This window comes from Daphnia pulex, chromosome 3 (genome assembly GCF_021134715.1).
Source record: "Daphnia pulex isolate KAP4 chromosome 3, ASM2113471v1".
In the NCBI taxonomy this organism is placed as follows: domain Eukaryota; kingdom Metazoa; phylum Arthropoda; class Branchiopoda; order Diplostraca; family Daphniidae; genus Daphnia; species Daphnia pulex.
This window is the reverse complement of record NC_060019.1, coordinates 10,101,480-10,123,072: the sequence shown is the minus strand read 5'-3', so window position 1 is coordinate 10,123,072 and position 21,593 is coordinate 10,101,480. Positions and strand designations below refer to the sequence as shown.

Sequence of the window (21,593 nt, the reverse complement as noted above, 5' to 3'; positions counted from 1 at the left end):
GCAACTAGTCAATTTCGGTTCTTTTTTTTCGTTATGATGAACTATTCAAAATTTCGTCATTTCAAATACCAAAAAATTCATCACTTAAATTATAAGGTCTAACTATTAAAAAAAAATTTGAACAGAAAAATGTTTGTCATGGCCATCTGGTTTTACTTGACCAGCATGGTGTTCAGCAGCTTATTCCCCACCCCGAGTGAATCCTGCTAGTCGAATGGTTGGCGGGCTCTCGCGCGGGCGTGAAAGTCTATAGTTCCTAAACAATACACAATGTGCTTGAATATCTGAACATTCAACCCACGATCCTCCAGTGTTATTACAAGAATGTCCCGCAGACTTCAAAGACCATCTTATATCTACATATAGGTTAGTATTCGTTGTTTTAGCCAAATTGGCTCACTCCTCTCCTGTGTGTTAATTATAGCCAAGATAAACCGGTTTTCCGCCAAAATCGTACGGCCAAGTGTTGTTCACAATGCTCGGCGTGTTTTTAGATCGCCAAACCTTTGATTAGGATTCTCTTCTTTTGCTCAGACTCGTTTTTCATTTAATTCAGTGCAGAAAAGAATCCCTCTTCACCACGTTGTGTACTGCCTTTGTTGCAGCTTCATTAACTCGTTCATCGATCCTTATCGTGTGTCTCATTCCTGTTGTCCTCTTTTCAAAAGGAAGAAAGAACGAAATAAAAGAAATGCCAACGAGGAAAAGTCTTATCTAAGCAAATAAAGTCTTGCTTCTCTGGGGAAACACGAGTGAAGAGTTTAGAACTCTGCACTCCATCAAAACGTTGCCATCAGTCAAATTTTATTTGATCGTGTTTAACTCTCTTAGAAGAAGCTTTTCCCTTTCCGGAGGGTTGGGAGGGAGAGAGAAGGGCGGGGTAAGGAATCGAACAAGTCGTCAACCGTTGAAGGCAGGCGTGACTAGCGTCAATAACGTTTCTTTGCGATGCGTTCGTCTCGTAAAAATAAGGATGGCAGTGGTATGGCGGATACAATATCGTTTTTTCTTTCTTCTTCTTTTTCACACAATTCATCTCGCCGAGGACGTGACTTGCTTCAGTACGTAGGAGTCTGCTAAATACGATGAGCATTGATCGATACTTGAAATCTTTAACTTTTTGGTCGTTTATTATGTTTTGGGTCTAATTTGGTTTGGATTGAACTTCTCACCGTAAACCGGAGCAATCTGGTGAGCCTACAATGTCAACCTGGTTTGCTGTATACAAAAGGTTACCCAACGTGAAATGAATTCCCCCCCCCCTCCCTTCTGAATTTCCGTGTTGGATTACAATGGTATCTATACATGAGCTGGGAAAGCTGTCTACGTATATATCTGTTAAGTAATGGAATATCGATCCTCTTTTGGGCTGGAGCGTGCGGTGTGTACTCAGTCACAACGGCACACACACACTGAGTGAACCGATGAATTATTAATTGGCTACATATTCCGTCTGAGTTGTGAGTTGTTTGAACCAACTAGCCTACTATTTGTTTAATTTCTTGACGTGTTGCACTTTGCAGAGCCATAGATCATCATGGAAAGTCAAAACGGGTTGGCCGTGTCTCCGGAGACTCCGGTTGTACCTGGAACTCCCGCGGCCGCAGGCGTTGCCGCACAGGCGACGGCACCATCAGCTACTGCCGGACCGGCCAAAACTCTGGCAGAAGCCGAAGCCGCTGCTGCCGCTGCCGCAGCTGCTGCCAAAAGAAAGGCCATGAGTCGAAGAGGAAAACCTCCTCCGGAACGACCGCAACGAGCTCTCCTTTGCCTCTCGCTCACGAATCCTCTGCGAAAGCTCTGCATCAGCGTCGTCGAGTGGAAATATCCTTTTGATTATTAATAACGAGCTCGTTACCTTCGAGCTCGAATAGCTTAGTTGTTTTTTCTTTTAGATTCAATTAGTTCTTTTATAACTGTGATGATATTATCCTTAACCCATTGTTCGTTGTGCACACCGTTCGAGTATTTGATCTTGTTGACCATCTTCGCCAACTGCGTTGCCTTGGCCGTCTACACGCCGTACCCCAACGGGGACTCTAACATTACCAATGCTTATTTGGTAAGTACAGTCGTCCTTGTTCTACACTCGAGTTTCTCACTTGGCTGCGTGTAAAGATGTTGGGCTTCAAATTGATCTTCCCGGCGACGCCTCCTTTTTGGCCTTGTTTCGGCATTCTTCTCTCGTTTTGCTTCCTTAAAAAAAGATGAAGGAAAAAGAAAGAAACATTCCCCAGCGATATAGTAGATGGGTCGTTAAGTCACGCCAGCAGAATCGAGTTAGCTCCAAACTGCCGATAGATTGACTCTTAACCGATCGAGTTATTGATTTTTGTTTTCTTCTTCTTCCTTGATAGCGCCGCACCAGAGTGTTCGCCCCATTAACTTGCACTTAAGCACATAAACTTTGTCCGTGAAAGAAACTTCTTTCATCAGCTTCAAATGCCAGGATATGTGAGCTGATTGCAACGCTTGTGTACTATCTCTGCGACACACTCCACGTGATGAATGTCAAAAGTTTAGGCCGTTTGATGATCGATTAGGCCAACCTGTTGGTTCTTTATCGATCCAGTCACGAAAACATTACCCTTCGACTACTTGTAGCGTCCTAAAAAATCAAGTGGCGAAGCAGTAGCACCGACGACTTTGTTTCCTAGTACGCCGAGCTGGTGGACTCCTCATCGCATTTGACGTCCCTAGCTTTATTTCCAAGCGTGCGGAAGAACTGCTGGCTACAGTCCCGAGAATCTCCCCGTGGAAATGTCACTTGATCTGTCGTGTCCTTATTTTATTTAAAATAATCGAATATGGAATGGCGAATCGATAGAAAGTACCACACGGCCAGCAGCTGGTTGGGTTGGGAATTCTTTGGATCGATACGGCGTGTCTTTCTAACCGCTTTTATCTTCTACTTCCACCTCGGTCGGAAGTTCTCCTATAGTCATCATTCATCCGCAAGATGAAAAGCCGACCCCTCTCCAATGGATGTCTCTCCCTCACTCCTTTTTTTTTTTTCGCTTCAATCATTCTCAACATTTTTGATGACAGGAAAAAGTGGAATATGTCTTCTTGGTTATTTTCACCATTGAATGCGTCATGAAAATCATCGCCTATGGTTTCGTCGCACACAGCGGGGCCTACCTACGCAATACGTGGAATTTGCTCGATTTCACCATTGTCGTCATTGGGTATTGACACAGCAGCAGTCTTTATTCTGTATCAACAAAAGCCCTACTTGATTAAACTGTTTGTTTTGTTCCTTTTACAGCGCCGTGAGCACGGCACTGTCGACCATGATGAAAGACGGATTCGACGTCAAAGCTCTGCGAGCCTTTCGCGTTTTGCGGCCTCTGCGTCTCGTCTCCGGTGTTCCCAGTAAGTGTCTGTTGTGATCGATTTTCTCGGACATATCCACCCTGGGTATGGAAAGAGATAAAGATGTACGTGCATGTGTGTGTGTGAGGGTTTATTTATAAATAGACGGGAAGTTGAGGGTAAGTGGAGAACGGCATCCGGAGTAGCGGATGCGAGAGGCGAGTTTGATGGCTCGTCAATGCCGAAACTTTTTTGTATCTTTAAAACGTGTGAGAAGTTCGCTCTCGCGTCTTGGACAAATCTATCCCTGGTGGGTTGTTGCATGGACATAAGGAGAAAAGCGGCTATAAGTCACACGATGCTCTAATCGTATTTCGCCTTAACGAAAAGAAATAAAACTTTTCCCCCTCATCTCACCGTTTCAACAAACGTCCAATCCCAAAGTGTTTCTTCTGGATCGTTTAAAGTTACTACATTTTCCCCTTTTATTCCTATAGGTTTGCAAGTGGTGTTGAATTCCATTTTGAAAGCCATGGTCCCGCTCCTTCACATTGCTCTTCTCGTCATCTTTGTCATTATTATTTATGCCATCATCGGATTGGAACTCTTCTCCGGAAAATTACACACAACTTGCTACGATCCCGAAACCGGTGAGAATTTCTCAAAAGTTTTTGATTATTTTTTGTGTGTGTGAACGCTCGGGTAGCATTTTTTTTTTCACATTTTTTTTTTTTTGTTAAGGTGACATGATGAAAGATCCTCATCCGTGCTCCAATTCAAGCGAGGTGGGATTTGATTGCAGAACGATCGGAATGGTGTGTCTTCCGGATTGGGAGGGACCCAACGATGGCATCACTAATTTCGACAACTTTGGCCTAGCCATGCTTACCGTGTTCCAGTGCGTCACACTCGAAGGCTGGACTGACGTGTTGTATCAAGTAAGTCTTGGTCACGTGCCATTTTTTCTTCTTCCCTTCCTCCGAATTCTTCCCGCCCCTCGAGCAATGCAAACACTCGTAGTACGCTAAAGAAAAAGATCGTGAGCATAATCTCGCGTTTCATCGAAAGAAAAACACTTTTAGGAACTACTGAATTTCAGTTCAAATAAACCCCAAAAAAAAAGAAACTTCTAGATCCTTTCCCAAACAAACTCGTAACTCGGCGATAAATAAACTCTGATGAAAGAGAGCCCTTTGCGAACGATTCGAGGAAAAATCCCCAACTTCACGCACAGTTTTTATGCACAGGGGGGGAAAACCAAACTTGTCTGTGTCGTATTCCACGTATGGTCCCATACTTTTGGTTTTCAATTCCTCTTTATATAACAAGCCCATTCCTCACGTAATTCAAGTAGGTTCGAAGGAATTGCGATAGAGTTGTTATAGTCCTTTTGTTTTTGCTATTGTCTGGGAAGTCATCAGCAGTGGTAAAAACAAAGGGGTCTATTATACATCCTTGAGATTGACATAATAAGTACTAAAGCTGCCAAGTGATTGGAGTCAAATGACACAAATGAAGAATCTCTTGAGCTGGTAATCGTTCAAGTGAAACGGTCTTTAATCCTATGAACCCGATAATTGACACGAGTGAAGGATCGTCGTTTCAGCTCGTTTGTCCACGTCCATCTGGCGATTGTCCCTTGCTTTCTAACCTTATCGATCGACCGTCCAAATCTTCTCCTTTTTTTCGCCGTATATTTTTTTGTTGAAAAGAGACGAGGTTGGTTACACACATTACATTGTATATATAAGGGTTAAAGAGCCATGAATTTTTTTGTTTTCATTGCAGCTTGTCTTGTTGGTTTAGCTAGCCTCATTATTTGTTTTTGTGGATTACGGCCAAGTGCTTTGCTCGCTCAAGGATGGACGACACTCGAGACCATCGTTTGTTTTTCCCCTTGGACAGTTTTTGAGAATAAAGTCACAGAGAGCTGAAAGCTCGTTATCTAGCTGCGGAGGGGGCGCGGCAATGTCCTAACAACCGAGAGATATCGAATATCGACCTGCGATTTCTCGTGTACCTTATTATACAAGTCCCCCCTTGGTGGTTTAAGATGTCGATTGTTAACTGATCCTTATAGGACCATATACCTACAACATTGATCGCCTTAAATGGTCTTTTAATCCTCGACTTTTTTCTTTCCTTTTAAAGATAGAAGATGCCATGGGTAATTCCTGGCAATGGATCTACTTCATCTCGATGGTCATCATCGGCGCCTTCTTTGTGATGAACTTGATTCTTGGTGTTCTCAGCGGGTACGTAAACGTGCCGACAGTGATGATTTGATTTGGTGGTCGCTCCCCCTTGACTTGAGATTGCATCACCACACTCTCTTGTCTGGTGGGCCGCGCTCTTTACGCATCGATTGCTTAGTCTCCTCGTGTCGTCTTCATTCAGATCTAATTATAAGGAAGCGACTGTACATGGTCGTGTGTGGACCATATTGCCAATGACTATGTGCTGTCTGGCGGATAAAGACCCCTAGTAAATAATGTAACGAAAAGAAAATAGCGGACGTCTTTTTTTTTGTTTTTGTTGCTATCGTTTAATTCAGAGAGTTCTCCAAGGAAAGAGAGAAAGCCAAAGCGCGCGGTGACTTTCACAAGTTGCGCGAAAAACAACAAATCGAGGAAGATTTGCGAGGTTATCTAGATTGGATCACCCAAGCGGAAGATATTGAGCCGGAAGGCGAGGACCGACATCACGACGAACCCAAGCACGGTATTACAGTGGTAGTAGCTGTCATAAAGATGTCGTCTTACGCTTCATTGCTCCATTTGGTTTTCAAGCTAAAAACAAACGAGAGCAGGACAATAGTGTCGACAAGACGGAGGAGAGCAGCAACGCTGATACGTCACAGGATTCGTGGTGGGCGCAGAAGAAGCGCAACTGGGATCGGTATACTCAGACTGTTTTGCTCACTGGAGCTGAAAGACATCTTACATCATTTCTTTATCCACGGTTGCCCTCCTTTTTTCTCTCCCGTATACAGGAGCAATCGTCGTATGCGCCGGGCCTGTCGCAAAGCTGTCAAATCTCAGGCTTTTTATTGGCTGATCATCATTTTGGTGTTTCTGAACACGGGCGTCCTAGCAACCGAGCACTATCAACAACCCGAATGGCTGGATTTCTTCCAAGGTAATATATCCATCGTATAGGACGACTGCTGTTTGCTTTGCACTTTAAATGCTAATAGCATTCGACTGCTCTTGACTTTTTCTTCCATCCGCCTCACGACAGATGTGACCAATATCTTCTTCATCGTGCTCTTTGCCTTTGAAATGTTGCTGAAGATGTACAGCCTGGGATTCCAAGTAAGAAGAGCCAAAATCAGACGTTGAAAAGGGTTTTCTTCAATATATATCTTTTCATCGTCTATTCCCTGTAGGGTTATTTCGTGTCGCTGTTCAATCGATTCGACTGTTTCGTCGTCATCAGCAGTATTGTCGAAGTGGTCCTAACTAAAACGGACCTCATGCCCCCTCTGGGTGTGTCCGTGTTACGTTGTGTCCGTCTCCTCCGAGTCTTCAAAGTTACAAAGTAAGAGTTGACGTCATTTAACGAGGCACGTCTTTGTGTTGAGGCATGTCTGTTGCATGAACGAAAGCATGTGTGGAATTTTTTTATTTTTTCAAATTATACGTTTTTGCATGGTTTTCTCTCGTCTGTCTTCTACGGATGACTCCCAAGATTTTGCTTTCCAATGGGCAAAATCCGCAGTATGATGAGCGCCATTCGATCCGTCTTCTCGCTCCTGTCTCTTCTCTTTCTGTTTATATTCATCTTCGCCGTGCTGGGATCGCAGATTTTCGGTGGCCGGTTTCCTCCCGGTCACCGTAGCAATTTCGATTCAACCTGGGATTCCTTTTTGACCGTTTCCCAGGTAACGAGCGGCTCGTCGTTAACGTTAAATAATCTTTTCGTGCCGTGTAGTACAAACGCTTACTGTGTCACTAATCCGTTGTGAGTTAGTATACTGTAGCCAATTTGTGTGTACATACTGTATTATTAGCAAGGAGACGTCGTCATCCCCATAATGTATTAATCTTAACTGAATGGCGGCCGGTATTAATAACGCAGGTATTGGCGCTCACTTTCCAACTTGGTGGCGTCGCTGCTCAACTCGATCCAATCAATCGCGTCTCTCTTATTGCTCCTCTTCCTCTTCATGGTCATCTTTGCCCTGCTGGGCATGCAAGTCTTTGGCGGCAAATTCAACTTTGAGAATCAAGAATTGCCGAGAAGCAATTTTGATTCCTTCTGGCAAAGTTTACTAACCGTCTTTCAGGTAACAATACATGTGGTGGTGGTCTTCTTTCAGTTTCGGTGATGGCTTTTCTATCTCCTTTTTCCATCCTCCCTGTACCCGTTTAATGTCGTCTTGATCCTCACTAATTGGACGGATTTATTTGATTTTTCTCCTGGGGTCGAAAAGATTTTGACGGGCGAAGATTGGAATGCGGTCATGTACGACGGTATTAAAGCCTACGGGGGTGTAGCATCTCTGGGTATTCTCGCTTGCATCTACTTCATTATTCTCTTCATCTGCGGCAACTGTAAGAACAACTTGGATCTTTCGTCGTCCCCCCTTTGCCCTGAATAACTGGTATCTTTAAATCTATCAATAGACATTCTGCTGAATGTCTTCTTGGCCATCGCTGTGGACAACTTGGCCGATGCTGAATCGTTGACGGCTATCGAGAAGGAAGAGGCTGACCAAGCCGAAGCCAAGGCGGAAGCTGAAGCTGACTTAGATAAATCGGCGGCGAGTGATTCGGCAACGAAAGACGGTGACGATCGAAGTCAAGAAGAATTGGACGAGGAAGAAGAAGAGGACAACGTTGGCGACGACAGCAAAGGAGGTGACGACGAGGACAACGCCCAAACAGGCGGCAGCCCGGACGGCATGTCCGACCGGAAGAGATCCTCTAAAAAGAAGCGAGTGGTTTTTTCTTTTTATTATTTGTTTGTGTCGCAGCCAAGTGAAAAATTCATGCGAATACAAATTTATTTTAATAGAAAAGCGGATGGCAGCTCCACCATAATTGAAATCGAACAGGATTACGACGACGAGGGAACCGAGGACGCCAGTAAAGACGGTAACAATTCACTCTGAATGTGCTTGAAAAATGTAGCCCTGCAGACGGCATGTCTCCTCAATGGCACGTCATTCTTGCGGGAGGGGGAAAGAAATGTCGTGTGCGGAATTCCGCACCGGAAGAATGAATAAGATACGGATGACGATGCTGATAACTTTGAGAAGACGTACCGCCTGACAAAAAAAGGGGAATTAGAAAGAGCTAGACAAACAATGTATGATTGGACACGATGGACACGATTGGTGTGGACTGTGAAAATGCCAACATAGAAGAGGAGCCGAGGACGAGCGATGGGGACGGAGTCGATGGAGCTGATGAGCAAATGATGAACACTAACGTGCAAATAACGGCCCGACCTCATCGGCGGCCTTCTCCTGGGTTTGATGAAACGCCCACATTGATCAAGCCCATCCCGAGAGGATCGAGCTTCTTCATTTTCTCACACACCAACAGGTTAGCGCAGTCCGCCAACGGTCAAACTAATCCAATTTCTTTTTCTTTTTTTTTTTCTTTTTTTCCGTGTGTGTGTGTGTTCGTGTCGTCCGCCAAATACCCTACCGCCATATTTTGGTTTTTTTTATTTATTATTATTATTATTTTTTACGTTTACCCCGCCATCCATTTTGTACATATTTTTCTCTCTACGCACCTCTTGTCGCTCTCTCTCTCTCTCGCTCTCTCTCTCTGCTCTTTATTTCCCCCCCACTCCCTGTCCAACTGCTGTAAATTGGCTTTAAAGCAGACGAGGGCTTGGGTGACGATCAAGGATCTTATGATGATGATAATAACGGAGAAGAGGAGGAAGCCGAAGTCGGAGAGGAGGAGGAGGAAGAAGAGGATGAAGACGGGCAGCCGGTGACGTCGCGTCCGCGACGCGCGTCGGCCGTCGCCCGCTCCAACAACAAAATCATTCCCATACCCCCCTACACTTCCTTCTTCATACTCTCCCACTCCAACAGGTAGCCCCCGAAATTTCGCAAAATCTATCTATCTCTTTTGTTTTTTTAATCAATCAGACAATACTGTCTTGTCATTTCCTTCCAAACTGCTCAATTCTTCTACTTTTTTCTTGGAACTTTTTTGCCGTTTCGTGCCATTCTTTTTTTTTTTTCACATTCACGTTGTGTTTATCTTTTTTTTCTTTTTTCTGTTACCTGCTGCGAAACTTTTTTATGTTGTTTTGTTGCACGGAAAACGTTCGGCCGCCGCAGGTCCACCGCACAAAAATCGCACCATTCACAAGAGACCGTCGATGGATATGAGCCCTCGCTGCTTTCCCCTCTATGTTTGTGTGTGTTTGTTTGTGTTGATGTGTTCGTGCTTTTCCTGGTCCTGCCGGTCTTTTTTTTTTTTCGTGCTTGTTGAGTGAATGGGACAGGACATTTACCAATAGCAAATTATGAATAGTTGCACCCTTTATCGACAGTCGGTCCGTACGGAGAAACTCGATTCAATTTTCTTTCTGCCACCACCAAAAATAGGGTTCTTCCCTTTTGTTAAAAGTATATTCATAGGATTACGTATTATGTTACGGCAGAATGATCCGTAGTGTATTCAGCCTGAGCATGATTGATGTCTTAATCTCATTGGTGCACCCAAAGCCGTTCGTATCAGTCCGTTAGGGGGGGACCTCCCCGTGATCAGTCCGCTTATTGTTGGCAATTCACGAGGATAGACTCAGTGGACCCTATACCCGTGACGAGCCTCTTTCAGTTTACCATCGCGTTTTGTATACTTCCCATTTACTTTCTGAGCCGCCGATTGATGTCATCATGACTGACAGCCCTTAGAATATGCATTAGTTATCGTGCATTATGTAGTTTGCTAGCACAATCCGGCTCGATTTCAAAGGCAGAGAAAAAAAAAAAGTTTCTCCTAGTTCCTTATTTATTTGTGATTGGTTGTTGCTATGGAGATTTTTCTTGAAGGCGTCTCTAATAGAATAATATAGCTATACGGTCCCACCTTATGTGGGTAGTGCTGTAGTAGTAAATGTCGACATGGGTATTGAAGTAGAACATGTTGCTTGACGCACGTTGACGACAGTTTCCAAGACAACCCGAGTCTGTTAAGACACCAAATCATTTTTAGTTGAGTGAGGAACTATTGAATTTCCACACTGCTCCTGTTTGTTTAGAGTTGCACTATGCTAGAGTGTTTAAAGCCTAAGGATATATATATATATATGTGTGTACGAGCATGAGGGTCAGCGGAGAGCTGGATCCGATCGATCGCAGCTTCAAATTTTGGAAGCGAGTCTCTCTAATCCTTGGCCGCTTTTGGTCTCTTTCCAAACAAAATGAAGGTTCCGAGTTTTCTGTCACTGGTTCTGCAACCACAACTACTTTGGGAACATTATCCTTGCCTGTATTCTCATTTCGTCGGCTATGTTGGCCGCAGAGGATCCACTGAGCGCTGACACGGATCGAAACAAGGTCTAACTTTCAACAACATGATTATTTTGGGTCGTACAGTACGTATATATACGAAATCATGGACTTTCTTGTTGCAGATTCTGAATCACTTTGACTACTTCTTTACAACTGTCTTCACTATTGAAATTGCCTTGAAAGTCATTGCATACGGATTGGTCCTACACAAAGGAGCCTTTTGCCGTTCGGCTTTCAATCTCCTAGATTTGTTGGTCGTTTGTGTGTCTCTAATTTCCTTTGGATTCAGGTATAAAATGCGTTCATGTGTAACCCTCGTAGTTTCGAGTCTACACTTTTTTACATTTCATTTGCCATTATGTCACTATTATAACTTTGTAGCTCCGGAGCTATTTCCGTCGTCAAGATCCTTCGAGTACTTCGCGTGCTGAGACCATTGCGTGCCATCAACCGAGCTAAAGGCCTCAAGGTAATTCTGTCCTATGTCCATTACGCATTCATAAGTGAACGTCATTTCTTTCGTTAATGATGCAGCACGTCGTCCAGTGCGTCATTGTAGCCGTCAAAACGATCGGCAACATTATGCTGGTTACATGCCTCCTCGAGTTCATGTTTGCAGTCATCGGAGTCCAGCTCTTCAAGGTACGTACACAATACTCACAATGAGATTTGGGCATTGGCCAGGAGCCATTTGTAATGTAATAAACTGATTTACATCGACAGGGGAAGTTTTTTAAGTGCAACGATCCATCAAAAATGACTAGGGATGACTGCATGTAAGTTCTGTTTGATTCCGCTTAACTTCTTGCGTTTCCAAACAATTGGAGAGATTTTCTAAAGCCATTTATCACAGAGGAACCTTTATTCAATACGAAGACGGTGATATTGAGCGCCCAACCGTGTCCAATAGAACATGGGAAAACAATGACTTTCATTTTGATGACGTTGGTAAAGCCATGCTGACGTTGTTTACAGTCTCAACGTTTGAAGGATGGCCCGGGTAATTCAGATTTGCAGAGTTATTGATTTTTCTTTATTTTTTAAATGACAAATATCTTATTTATTTTTCCTTTGGCAGTTTGTTATACGTCTCTATTGACTCGCACACGGAAGACATGGGACCGATGCACAACTACCGGCCAATGATTGCCTGCTTCTATTTTATTTACATTATTATTATTGCCTTTTTCATGGTCAATATCTTCGTCGGTTTCGTTATTGTCACATTTCAAAACGAGGGAGAGCAGGAATATCGAAACTGCGAATTGGATAAAAATCAGGTCTGTCTCATAAATATTGGATTTGTATGTGTCAGGCAAATAGGATTTATTTATTTTTCCTCGCAGCGCAATTGTATTGAATTCGCTTTGAAAGCTAAACCCTTCCGACGCTACATCCCTAAACAGCGGTTTCAATATAAAGTCTGGTGGATGGTGACGTCGCAGCCCTTCGAATATGTTTTATTCACATTGATCAGCATGAACACCATCACGCTGGGTATGAAATTCTACGGTCAGCCAGAAGTCTACACTCAAGCTCTGGACATTCTGAATATGGTAATGTTTTCTCAACAGCTTTGATACCAGGAGTTACCAGTTTTCTAAAATTAAAACGCTTGCTTTCTCTTAGATTTTCACAAGCGTTTTCGCATTGGAATTTCTATTGAAATTAGCTGCCTTTCGGTTCAAGGTCAGTTTTACTGTACATTTCGTGATTAGAAAATTCATTTTCATAATTATTTTTTTCTTGCAGAATTATTTTAGCGATCCCTGGAACGTTTTTGATTTCGTTATTGTCTTGGGTAGCTTCATCGACATCGTTTACTCCCAATTGAATGTAAGCAAAGAGATGTTGGTGTTGCTTTATGGCGTAGTACTGAATTAACGACATTCCAATTTCATTAGCCCGATTCCAATCTCATCTCTATCAATTTCTTCCGTCTTTTCCGCGTTATGCGACTCGTCAAGCTTCTCAGTCGCGGAGAGGGAATCCGAACTCTGCTGTGGACGTTTATGAAATCTTTCCAGGCTCTGCCTTACGTTGCGCTATTGATCGTGATGCTATTTTTCATCTACGCTGTCATCGGAATGCAGGTACCGCCTACGCCTGCATCAATCTCGAGATTTTATGAGGAATTTGAATTTGATTGTGCGTTTATAGGTTTTCGGGAAAATTGCGCTAGACGATGATACTGCTATTCACCGTAACAACAACTTTCAAACATTTCCGCAAGCTGTGCTTGTCCTTTTCCGATCGGCCACTGGAGAAGCCTGGCAAGATGTCATGCTCGGTTGTTCGTCGCAAAGTGGGTTATATTTTACAACACAAATTTAAAATGAAATATATATTGTCTGTTTTTATTGATTGGTCAAACAGAGGCCCCAGCTTGTGATCCGCTGTCGGACGAGATTCGTAACAACTCCACAGACCACTGCGGTACCGAGTTTGCCATCCCTTACTTCATCTCTTTCTACGTTTTGTGTTCCTTTTTGGTAAATTTAAAGCATTCCGGTTGGTTTTGTGTGAAAATTCATGTTTTGATTTCGCTCGCTAGATTATCAATTTGTTTGTGGCCGTTATTATGGATAATTTTGATTATCTCACTCGCGATTGGTCCATTTTGGGCCCGCATCATCTGGACGAATTTGTCCGTCTTTGGAGTGAATACGATCCCGACGCTAGAGGACGTATCAAACATTTGGACGTTGTGACGTTATTACGTAAAATCTCACCACCGTTGGGTTTCGGTAAATTATGCCCTCATCGTGTAGCTTGCAAGGTATTTTGACTTTTTAAATTTTCAATTAAGTATCGGCCATAATCAAATGCTTTCTAACTGCAGCGGTTAGTGTCTATGAACATGCCGCTAAATAGCGACGGAACAGTGATGTTCAACGCCACTCTGTTCGCCGTGGTGCGGACGTCGCTCAAAATCTACACAGAGGGCAACATTGATTCAGCCAACGAAACACTACGTGCCGTCATCAAGAAAATTTGGAAAAGAACTAACGGCAAACTTCTGGATCAAGTCGTGCCGCCGCCAGGAAGTAAGAAAACAACATGCTGCAATCCTTTTTTTTATGCACTTTAATGAGACTGTGACTTGACACGTTCTTCCCATTTTAAATGCAGTCGACGACGAGGTGACAGTGGGCAAGTTCTACGCTACCTTCCTAATTCAGGATTATTTCCGTCGCTTCAAGAAGAGGAAAGAAATGCTCAACAAGGACTCTGCACTTGACGGAGAAGGCGCTGGCGTTGATACGGTGACGCTACAGGCAGGATTGCGAACTCTTCACGACGCTGGGCCTGAGTTAAAGAGAGCCATTTCGGGCAATCTTGACGAGCTGATGGAACGTGACCCAGAGCCCATGCATAGAGTACGTCGTGCTCACCCCAACGGAAAATTGTTTCAAATTTGTTCTCAAATTATGATTCGTTCTTGCAGAGGAACCACAGTTTATTTGGTAACGTTTGGTCCAATATGCGAAGAGGAGGCGGCCCATCATCAAGGCAACGACCCACAGAATCGTCGCCACTTAAAGTAGGAACCGAAAACCTCTGAAAAGAATAACGAAACTAATTTAAATTCCTTTCACTTCAAGTTATCGCCGCAAATGCTACTGAAGGCAACTGTCACTGTTCCCAATGGGCAGAGCGTGCCAATAAATTCGTCCAGTGACGACCTATCGGAAGCCATGCCACTCCGACCACTGCGTCTCCGACAGCAGCAGAATCAGACAAACAACAACGGAAGTCTGCCGTAAGTATTATTCAAAATTCGCTTCCTAATAATAAGAAAACCGTTCCTTTTCTGTTTCATTTTCGTAAGACGCCGCTTGACCTATTTATTTTACTTATAATCATTACTTGAGATGAAATTGAGTAATCAATCACACACACATTTGCAAGTCGCCTTAATGATGTCTTTATATGTGTCGTCGATATCCGTGTAGGAAATACGATGAGAATTTCCTACATCCAAGCTACAACGGTAAGAGTTAGAGAAAGAGTTCCCCTAAAATCCCGAATTGTTTTGTGCTGGGTGCCGGCTTCAGAACGTGTCCCCCTTTTTTTCTTTTTAACAACACTAACTCGTCACGGGAACCATGCAATTAACCATTATAAAGCCTTTGACATCACGGTATGTTCTTTTGTTTTCTTGTCTACTAACGCACCAGTAGCAATATGTTTCACGGCGTCCTTTCAACAACATCCCTGGGGTCTGCATCTACTCTGCCCCGCTGTTTTAGTAGGCGGAACGAACGTCGATTGACGGGTGGACTGTGGCTGGCTCAAGCGCACGCTTACGCTATGGCTTTGGCCGGCGTTCTTCCCGGACGCACTGCAACCGTCCCTCGACGTTTGAGCTTATGTAGTACTACGTGCAGTCGAACGCTTCCGTCGTTCAAATTCGATGAATGTGCTGATCCACCTAGAACTTCCTGCAGTCTAACTTTGCATCCTTGGCCGCCAGGTCTTTCAAACTATTAACCCTTTTGGAGACGAAATTTGCATGAATTATTGTTTAACTTAGTCAAAATATTTGCTTTCCTCCAACCTAAATTCACTGTAATTTATAACTGTTTTGCATAATTCTAGCTCAAGAGGAAGCCGTCGCTGGATCGGCTGAGAGCTTGGTTGGAAAGGTACACAAAGAGCATCACTGATTGGATCGAATAGCTTTTCTTTCATTCTCAATGAATTATTCATTTCAGGTTCTGGTGGAACAAGGACTTGGCAAATTTATAGATGATGATTTTATCCGAACGACGTCACGAGAAATGCAAGAGGCTATGGATATGACGCAAGAGGAAATGGATCGGGCCGCTCATCACTTGCTAATGTTGACGCAAGACGGAGATGGCACAGCAGTTCGAACTCCAGCGCTATCGGGTGCGGCCATTCGACGACCGGGCGGCCAACCCTTGACTTTGGCGCTCAATTCGGCCTTCAATGAGGTTGACCACGTCCCGCAATCCCGTCACAAATCCTAGCCGATATTTGGTATAGGTAGATTAACCTAAATTGTTTTTATCCTTCACCTTTAAAAAAAAAAAAAAAGCTTTTGGTGAATTGTTTGGTAATTTTGGAGATTTTATGACTTTGCCTTTTGGTGTCGACATTCGTCGCCATTTTGCCATTTGTGAATTTTTTCCAGTCAAGTTTGAGATGTTTTTTTTGTCAGTGAACCAAAAATCCTTGTCCCTTTGAAACAAGTGCCTCCCCTCTCATCTTTGTACGTCGATAATATTCTGTAGCTGTAATCCTTATCAGATCTTTTGTCTCTTATATCTTTTTCAATACATCCTCCTCAAATATTTATTCCTACTAGCTATTGCCTGGATTTGGTTACTTCTGTCGAGTGCATTCTAAATGAATCCTTTCCAAAGATACCTAATATTGAATACGTTTTTGCTCAATTTTCCAAAAGTGATGCAGGTGATAAGGCATGACCTTTAGAGGCTAAAAGATTGAATCATGAAACCATGGAAACAACGTTCAAATCGACTCGCATGAAGGAACACGAAACAAATTCTTTCCTAATAGCCTACGTCTCGTTTTCCTAACAGCTTTAAAGAACTTTGAGCACATTCAGCTATACAAGAGCCCATATACACGTCACGAATCTGTTATTCATCACAAAAGTTATGCATTAAAAATACAGTTTGCCTATTTTTACTTGACATTGCCTGCTGGAAGGTTCAGGTTGCTGCTCCTTTATTGGGGCGGTCACGGTACTTGACGTGCATACTTAGAGCTAGAGGGAGTGCAGTTTGTTACAGAAAAATATGTCTCTTCGTCCATTTAACCTATTTGGAGCGCAGGAAATATTTCACTGCAGCATACTGGCTTAACTGATGCAGAGGTTGGAAATTCAACAATGTCAGAAAAATGATAGAATAATACTGGATGGCTGACAAGATTTTGCATTCCTCGTAAATTGAAAATATCATGTGAAATACAAGAAACTTCAAATAGCTTCAAGGATACATTTAAACATTGGACAAAGGGAGTGAGTTTATTTAGTTTATTGATGAAATTCCAAATGGATTCTAGACAAAGAAGTTATTTAGTTTGTTATAAAAAAAAGATAGGACAAGAATAACGCTCTGTCTAGCGGGAACGGCCTCTGCTACCCTCTCTCGACTTTGAGCGACGTCGACTCTTGCTTTTCGAGGGTGGAGGCGGCGACGGAGGAGTAGATCTTCGAGCACTGTTACGTTCGCTAATTTCCTACAAGTCGAAAAGATTTACAAAATCAGTAAAACATTCCACAGAACTGTAATGACTCTTTTGGAAGTAAGCCAATCGCTATAAATCAAATGACTAACCTTTTCGTCAGCGGACGAATCGTCTTTGCTTGCTGGACTTTTTGGTTTCTTTTCTCTTTCCCGCTCCTTCTCTCGTTCCCGTTCCTTCTTGTCTTTTTTCTTTTCCTTCTTCTCGCGATCCTTTTTGTCCTTGTCGCGACTCTTGTCCTTATCCCGTGTTTTCTCTTTGTCTCTGTCCTTATCCTTGTCTTTATCCTTATGTGACTTATCTCTATCCTTGTCTTTTGTCCTTTCCTTGGGTGAGCGATCACGGCGCTCTCTGGTCGGACGGGGACTTTTCTCTTTACGGGATCTGCAACCGAAAAGATGAAATAATAAATTTACTGTCACCATAAATCCTTCATAATGTTTTTAATCAAGGTACTCACCGAGACCGTGAACGACTGCGACGACGGCGGTCGCGACTACGAGACCTTTTCTTCTCTCGGCTCCTGGATCTCTTCCGCCTTTCTCTCGACTTTGATCGTGATCGAGAGCGTGTCCGCCTACGGGAACGCGAACGAGATCGCTTTCGGCGCTCCCTTGACTTTGAACGCGAACGACGACGTCGTGCACGGGAGGAAGACCGATGTCTTGATCGTGAACGGCTCTTGCTGCGAGTGCGACTTCGTTTTGAACTCTTCTCTTTTTCTTTCTCTTTAATCTTGTCCTTTTCTTTCTCCTTTTCCACAACTTTCGGCTTCTCTTTTTCGATTTCGACAATGGCTTTTTCCTTTTCTTTCTCTTTTTCTACTATGAATCCAGAAAAAGATGATAAAAGAATCTGTAAGATTATTGCACGATTGCAATAAAATACCTGGCACGTCTTCTTGGGGTAAAGCAACCGGTATCAGCTGTTGTGCTTCTTTAACACGATTGACAGCTTCTTCGATTTCTTTTTGAGCCGCTTCATTGGATTTCGTTTGCTGCACTGGTTTAATAATCGACTGAGTGGAATGATGAACTCTAAAAAAATAAAAATAAATCGTAGTAAATACTTTTATTCTAATGATTTTTATAGCACATACTTGATAATGCATTCCCCAAACTGTTTGTTGTTAAGTTTCAAGGCAGGAACGACAGATTCTTGTTCAACAAATTCTATCATTGCGTACTTGTTTTCATCTCCGTGTTTAGTGCAGAATCGGAAATATTTAACTTCACCGGCTGACGAAAAGAAGTCGATCACTTGCTTGGCTGTTCGCTAATTGAAAAGGAACTGATCAAAAACGTTCTACAACTCTAGATGAAATATTTTCTTACCGAAGGGTCTAGATTGATAGCGACCACAGTCCGTCGTATCTCCTCCAATCGTCGGCTGTCTGTGGAGGCAGGTAACAAGGGATAGTTTGGTAAATTGTGAATGGATAGCCTTGGATCCAAAGTGCGAATAACCTGATGAGGAGGGTTGCCTTCAATCTATAAAATAAGCATTAAGAAAATTAGATAATTGATTAAAATGGAGAAAAAATTAATTTTTTGTACCTGATTAGTGAGAGTGGCAGGAAGCTTTGGATCACTTGACCCAAAACCACTAGAGGAATTCAAAATTTCTATACCTTTTGTTTCATCAGGCAGTTCATCTTGTCAATAATCAAGAAAATGTTAGAAAATGTCAAACAATAATGTTATGTCAAACAATGTACTTACTTCCATGATAAAGTGTTACACTTACAGCTCTGTCAATGAAAACAGTATTGCTCAAGTGTAGTGCGACTGGAACATCATTAGGATCTGCATACTTCACAAAGCATATCCGAAGCTGGACTGGAGCATTAAGGTCTCGCCTAGCAGAATTTCAAAAGCATTAATTATGGAAAACTTGCCAAACATGAAGTCCTACTTACAATGCTGGGTAGAGTCTGAGATCTTCAATTTTTCCAATTATACCAAACAATGTTTGCATCTGCTCTTTGTTGGCTTGTGGTGCGACATTTGTCACTTGAACGATCTTGTCCTGAAACGATGTGTCAATAATTAACGTCACATGTTTTATGAAATCGAATAGTGTACTTACTGCATAAATATCATTATTACTGCTGTTACTACTGGTACTTCCAGTCATTTTTTTATTTTATTTTGAGAGACAACCTTTTACTCGTCTAATATTTTCCCCCTTCCATTTTGACCATGATTTTGACGCTAAAACTCAACGTTGCCAATTTTAAAAAATGCCCTCGGAAAATGCCGGCCGGCTAGTGTCTATCGATAGTTAAGTAGTGATATCGATCGAGAATTAGTCAATCTAATATTTAGTTACAAATTTGGATTCGCATTTTTTGGTTTGCTCGATTTTGCTTCGTTCAAAGTAAGTATACTAAATCAGCATGATACTTTAAATAATGATACCAGAAAGACATTTTAAAACAGCTAGAGTAATGAAGTAACTACGGGAAAAAGTTTGATGGGTGGTAATCTATTAATTACCACGTGGACTATGCTTATCTAGGATGGTCCTGAGACTTTGTTCGTTCTCGATAGCAACTTTGCTGCAAGATCACATCTTATTAACCATTTAAGTTGATGTCTTATTAAATAAGTTGTGGGTTTACAAAGTCAATATCTTTTGTCACGAGAAAACTAGGCGATCGATGTGGTTCATCATCAGGGGTAATAGCATGAAGTTAGTTTGGGTTGCTAGGATATGGTCTGGTTGCTCGTCATAACCAGAATCTTCATCACATTGGCTATTCAATATTTATCATGATGATATACTCCGTCAACTGAGTTTTATTAAAGTAGTATTATAAAGAAGTTGAATTAATTAGTATAGTTTACTCAGAAATTTGATGCCACCGGTTATTCCCTCTTCCTTTCATTATGTAAGAAGTGCTGGTGTGGGTACATATCTCATCTCAAAGGTCAAAAGGATTGCACCTGTTAGCAAATGGTTTGTTGTAATTGACTCTCTTGGGAGGGCCATTATTTGTGCAAGTGATACACCTTTATGAATGATGAAACCAATGTGACGATATTAGTGTGCATAGCATATATCTGTGACATCAACAAATGATAGCTCCCTGCTGAGATGAATGTTAATATATTGCCCTTCACTTTAGGTATATTAATGTCTACAGTTGCTGCCATGGATGCTGGGAAAAAGAAGAGTAATCTCTCGTTGGCAATCGATTGTAACGTTAATAAGCCAGATCCCATTGCCAAGATCGATTGCTGCGTAGACATTGAAGGCAAGATGAGCTCCCTGGAGGATAGAAAGAAGATGATGAAAGCTGTTGAGGTCGACATCAAGAAAATGGCCGGTAATCATACATAAAAGTAGTTGATTGAATCGTTAAATAGATTAGACATGTAGCAACTTGTCTATATTAGACACATAAGGCTGCAGATGATATGTACAATTGTGATCTTTATAAAGTTACGTATTCTGCGGGCGCGCCTTTTCTTTTACGAAGTATGGCGCCGAAGAAGAGAAACTGAGTTGAATTTCCGGTTGTAAAGCTTTTGGGGGGAGTGATAGACGGAGCCAAGACTTTTGATTCGCCTTGCCCTTAATTAGATTTCGAGACTGAATGCACATTGCACAGGTTCTGACTACCGTGCTAAGGTACACAGCGCCAAATCAATGATCGAATGGAATTGTTTCTCGACGAAACAAAAGACAAACTCTGCTCGACTTGCTCTTTATCCTTTGATGTGCAGACAATATAAGCTAAAGGTATCTCTTTTATACAAAAGGAAGAGAGATACGACGCCATTGTGAGAGCAAAAAAGAAATGAAACAAACGACCTGGAAACTTTTTTTATACGAGCAAGAGAAAGAAAAGGTTTTGCTAACTTATTAATTAATTCACTTTTCTCTCTCTCTCTCTCTCTATTCGTAGATGAAGCCAAACAGCTGCGTTGGAAAGACGCCAAGATGATGCTGGAAAATCTTTGGAAATACAACATGCTGGAAGTGGATGAGAGCGCCGGCGCCGTCATCACGTCAACTCAACATCACCATTAAAAGACAACTTCTACTTTTTTCCTACTGTCGGTTGGTGACTCTTTTTTTATATCTCCTTCTTATACTTTCCATTTCTTCCTTTTTATTCCTCCCTCCTTCGCTACCATCAATACTGTATGTCTCATCTACTGTTCATGGGTCTTACGAAGACGACTATACGGTTTGACGTTCCAGTAACGCCTTTTGAATGCGGAACATGTCCACTAGTTGATTCAGTGAGGGCGGACAAGTGTAGGCACGACGATTCGTGACTCCAGCGGAAGCGTGTGTAGGCGCCATGTCAACGTGATAGATTGACAGCCGGCACGAGGGGAAAGCGCGCAACCAGGGTTTTGTGGGTTAAATAAATGTCGGAAGAGAGACTGCCCGGGGCTTCGGTCTGTCTCTCTTATAGCGAGCGCTTTACGCCTGCCCTTTTTAAAAAAAATCCAGTAGGGAACTTTTATGCTCCTTTAAACAAAACGTGAAAACTATTGCGAAGAAAAAAAGCGAAACTCGTAAGAAGTTC

At 42.5% G+C, this 21,593-nt stretch overlaps 3 protein-coding genes across 5 annotated transcripts in view; 2 read left to right on the top strand and 1 right to left on the bottom strand.

Moving 5' to 3' along the window:
• Nucleotides 1-188: 188 nt before the first annotated feature.
• Nucleotides 189-16,129, top strand: LOC124191055 (muscle calcium channel subunit alpha-1-like). The gene is made up of 39 exons (XM_046584023.1): nucleotides 189-366; nucleotides 1,524-1,824; nucleotides 1,957-2,062; nucleotides 3,049-3,188; nucleotides 3,269-3,375; nucleotides 3,813-3,965; nucleotides 4,057-4,253; nucleotides 5,467-5,570; nucleotides 5,870-6,036; nucleotides 6,105-6,213; nucleotides 6,308-6,453; nucleotides 6,556-6,629; nucleotides 6,704-6,855; nucleotides 7,396-7,603; nucleotides 7,751-7,871; nucleotides 7,944-8,253; nucleotides 8,335-8,414; nucleotides 9,157-9,373; nucleotides 10,720-10,849; nucleotides 10,927-11,093; nucleotides 11,186-11,273; nucleotides 11,339-11,446; nucleotides 11,528-11,580; nucleotides 11,658-11,804; nucleotides 11,883-12,084; nucleotides 12,151-12,360; nucleotides 12,434-12,493; nucleotides 12,557-12,640; nucleotides 12,709-12,897; nucleotides 12,965-13,109; nucleotides 13,181-13,296; nucleotides 13,359-13,583; nucleotides 13,647-13,851; nucleotides 13,937-14,184; nucleotides 14,253-14,348; nucleotides 14,410-14,567; nucleotides 14,761-14,798; nucleotides 15,407-15,453; nucleotides 15,523-16,129. The coding sequence occupies exons 2-39, from the start codon at nucleotides 1,538-1,540 to the stop codon at nucleotides 15,799-15,801; spliced, it is 5,673 nt and encodes a 1,890-aa protein (XP_046439979.1). The 5' UTR covers nucleotides 189-366; nucleotides 1,524-1,537; the 3' UTR covers nucleotides 15,802-16,129.
• Nucleotides 16,130-16,821: 692 nt separating this feature from the next.
• LOC124191058 (probable splicing factor, arginine/serine-rich 7) lies at nucleotides 16,822-19,313 on the bottom strand. 2 transcript variants are annotated; one of them, XM_046584029.1, is made up of 10 exons: nucleotides 19,136-19,313; nucleotides 18,966-19,075; nucleotides 18,769-18,905; nucleotides 18,604-18,701; nucleotides 18,382-18,537; nucleotides 18,147-18,322; nucleotides 17,936-18,084; nucleotides 17,508-17,871; nucleotides 17,140-17,431; nucleotides 16,822-17,041 (listed from the first exon to the last, which is right to left on the bottom strand). In XM_046584029.1, the coding sequence occupies exons 1-10, from the start codon at nucleotides 19,181-19,183 to the stop codon at nucleotides 16,922-16,924; spliced, it is 1,650 nt and encodes a 549-aa protein (XP_046439985.1). In that variant the 5' UTR covers nucleotides 19,184-19,313; the 3' UTR covers nucleotides 16,822-16,921. The 2 variants fall into 2 exon arrangements, with proteins under 2 accessions (XP_046439985.1, XP_046439986.1); XM_046584030.1 differs by having other exon boundaries at nucleotides 17,508-17,868.
• A 10-nt stretch (nucleotides 19,314-19,323) lies between these two features.
• LOC124191056 overlaps nucleotides 19,324-21,593 on the top strand; it is a 34,813-nt gene continuing 32,543 nt past the window's right edge. For both annotated transcript variants that reach the window (XM_046584026.1, XM_046584024.1), the window contains exons 1-3: nucleotides 19,324-19,426; nucleotides 20,178-20,378; nucleotides 20,961-21,115. The gene's annotated coding sequence lies outside the window, so the exon portion shown is untranslated. The remainder of the gene's footprint in view (nucleotides 19,427-20,177; nucleotides 20,379-20,960; nucleotides 21,116-21,593) is intronic.

What these genes read in the sequence shown, in the direction of transcription:
- LOC124191058 (XM_046584029.1), bottom strand. Translation starts at nt 19,183, where the DNA reads ATGACTGGAAGTACCAGTAGTAACAGCAGTAATAATGATATTTATGCA. An exon ending in GTAATAATGATATTTATGCA is followed by an intron (nt 19,076 to 19,135) that starts GTAAGTACACTA and finishes ACATCGTTTCAG; the next exon opens with GACAAGATCGTTCAAGTGAC. An exon ending in TTTGGGGAATGCATTATCAA is followed by an intron (nt 18,085 to 18,146) that starts GTATGTGCTATA and finishes TTATTTTTTTAG; the next exon opens with AGTTCATCATTCCACTCAGT.
- LOC124191055 (XM_046584023.1), top strand. Translation starts at nt 1,538, where the DNA reads ATGGAAAGTCAAAACGGGTTGGCCGTGTCTCCGGAGACTCCGGTTGTA. An exon ending in TTCACCATTGTCGTCATTGG is followed by an intron (nt 3,189 to 3,268) that starts GTATTGACACAG and finishes TTCCTTTTACAG; the next exon opens with CGCCGTGAGCACGGCACTGT. An exon ending in CGAGTCTTCAAAGTTACAAA is followed by an intron (nt 6,856 to 7,395) that starts GTAAGAGTTGAC and finishes TTAATAACGCAG; the next exon opens with GTATTGGCGCTCACTTTCCA.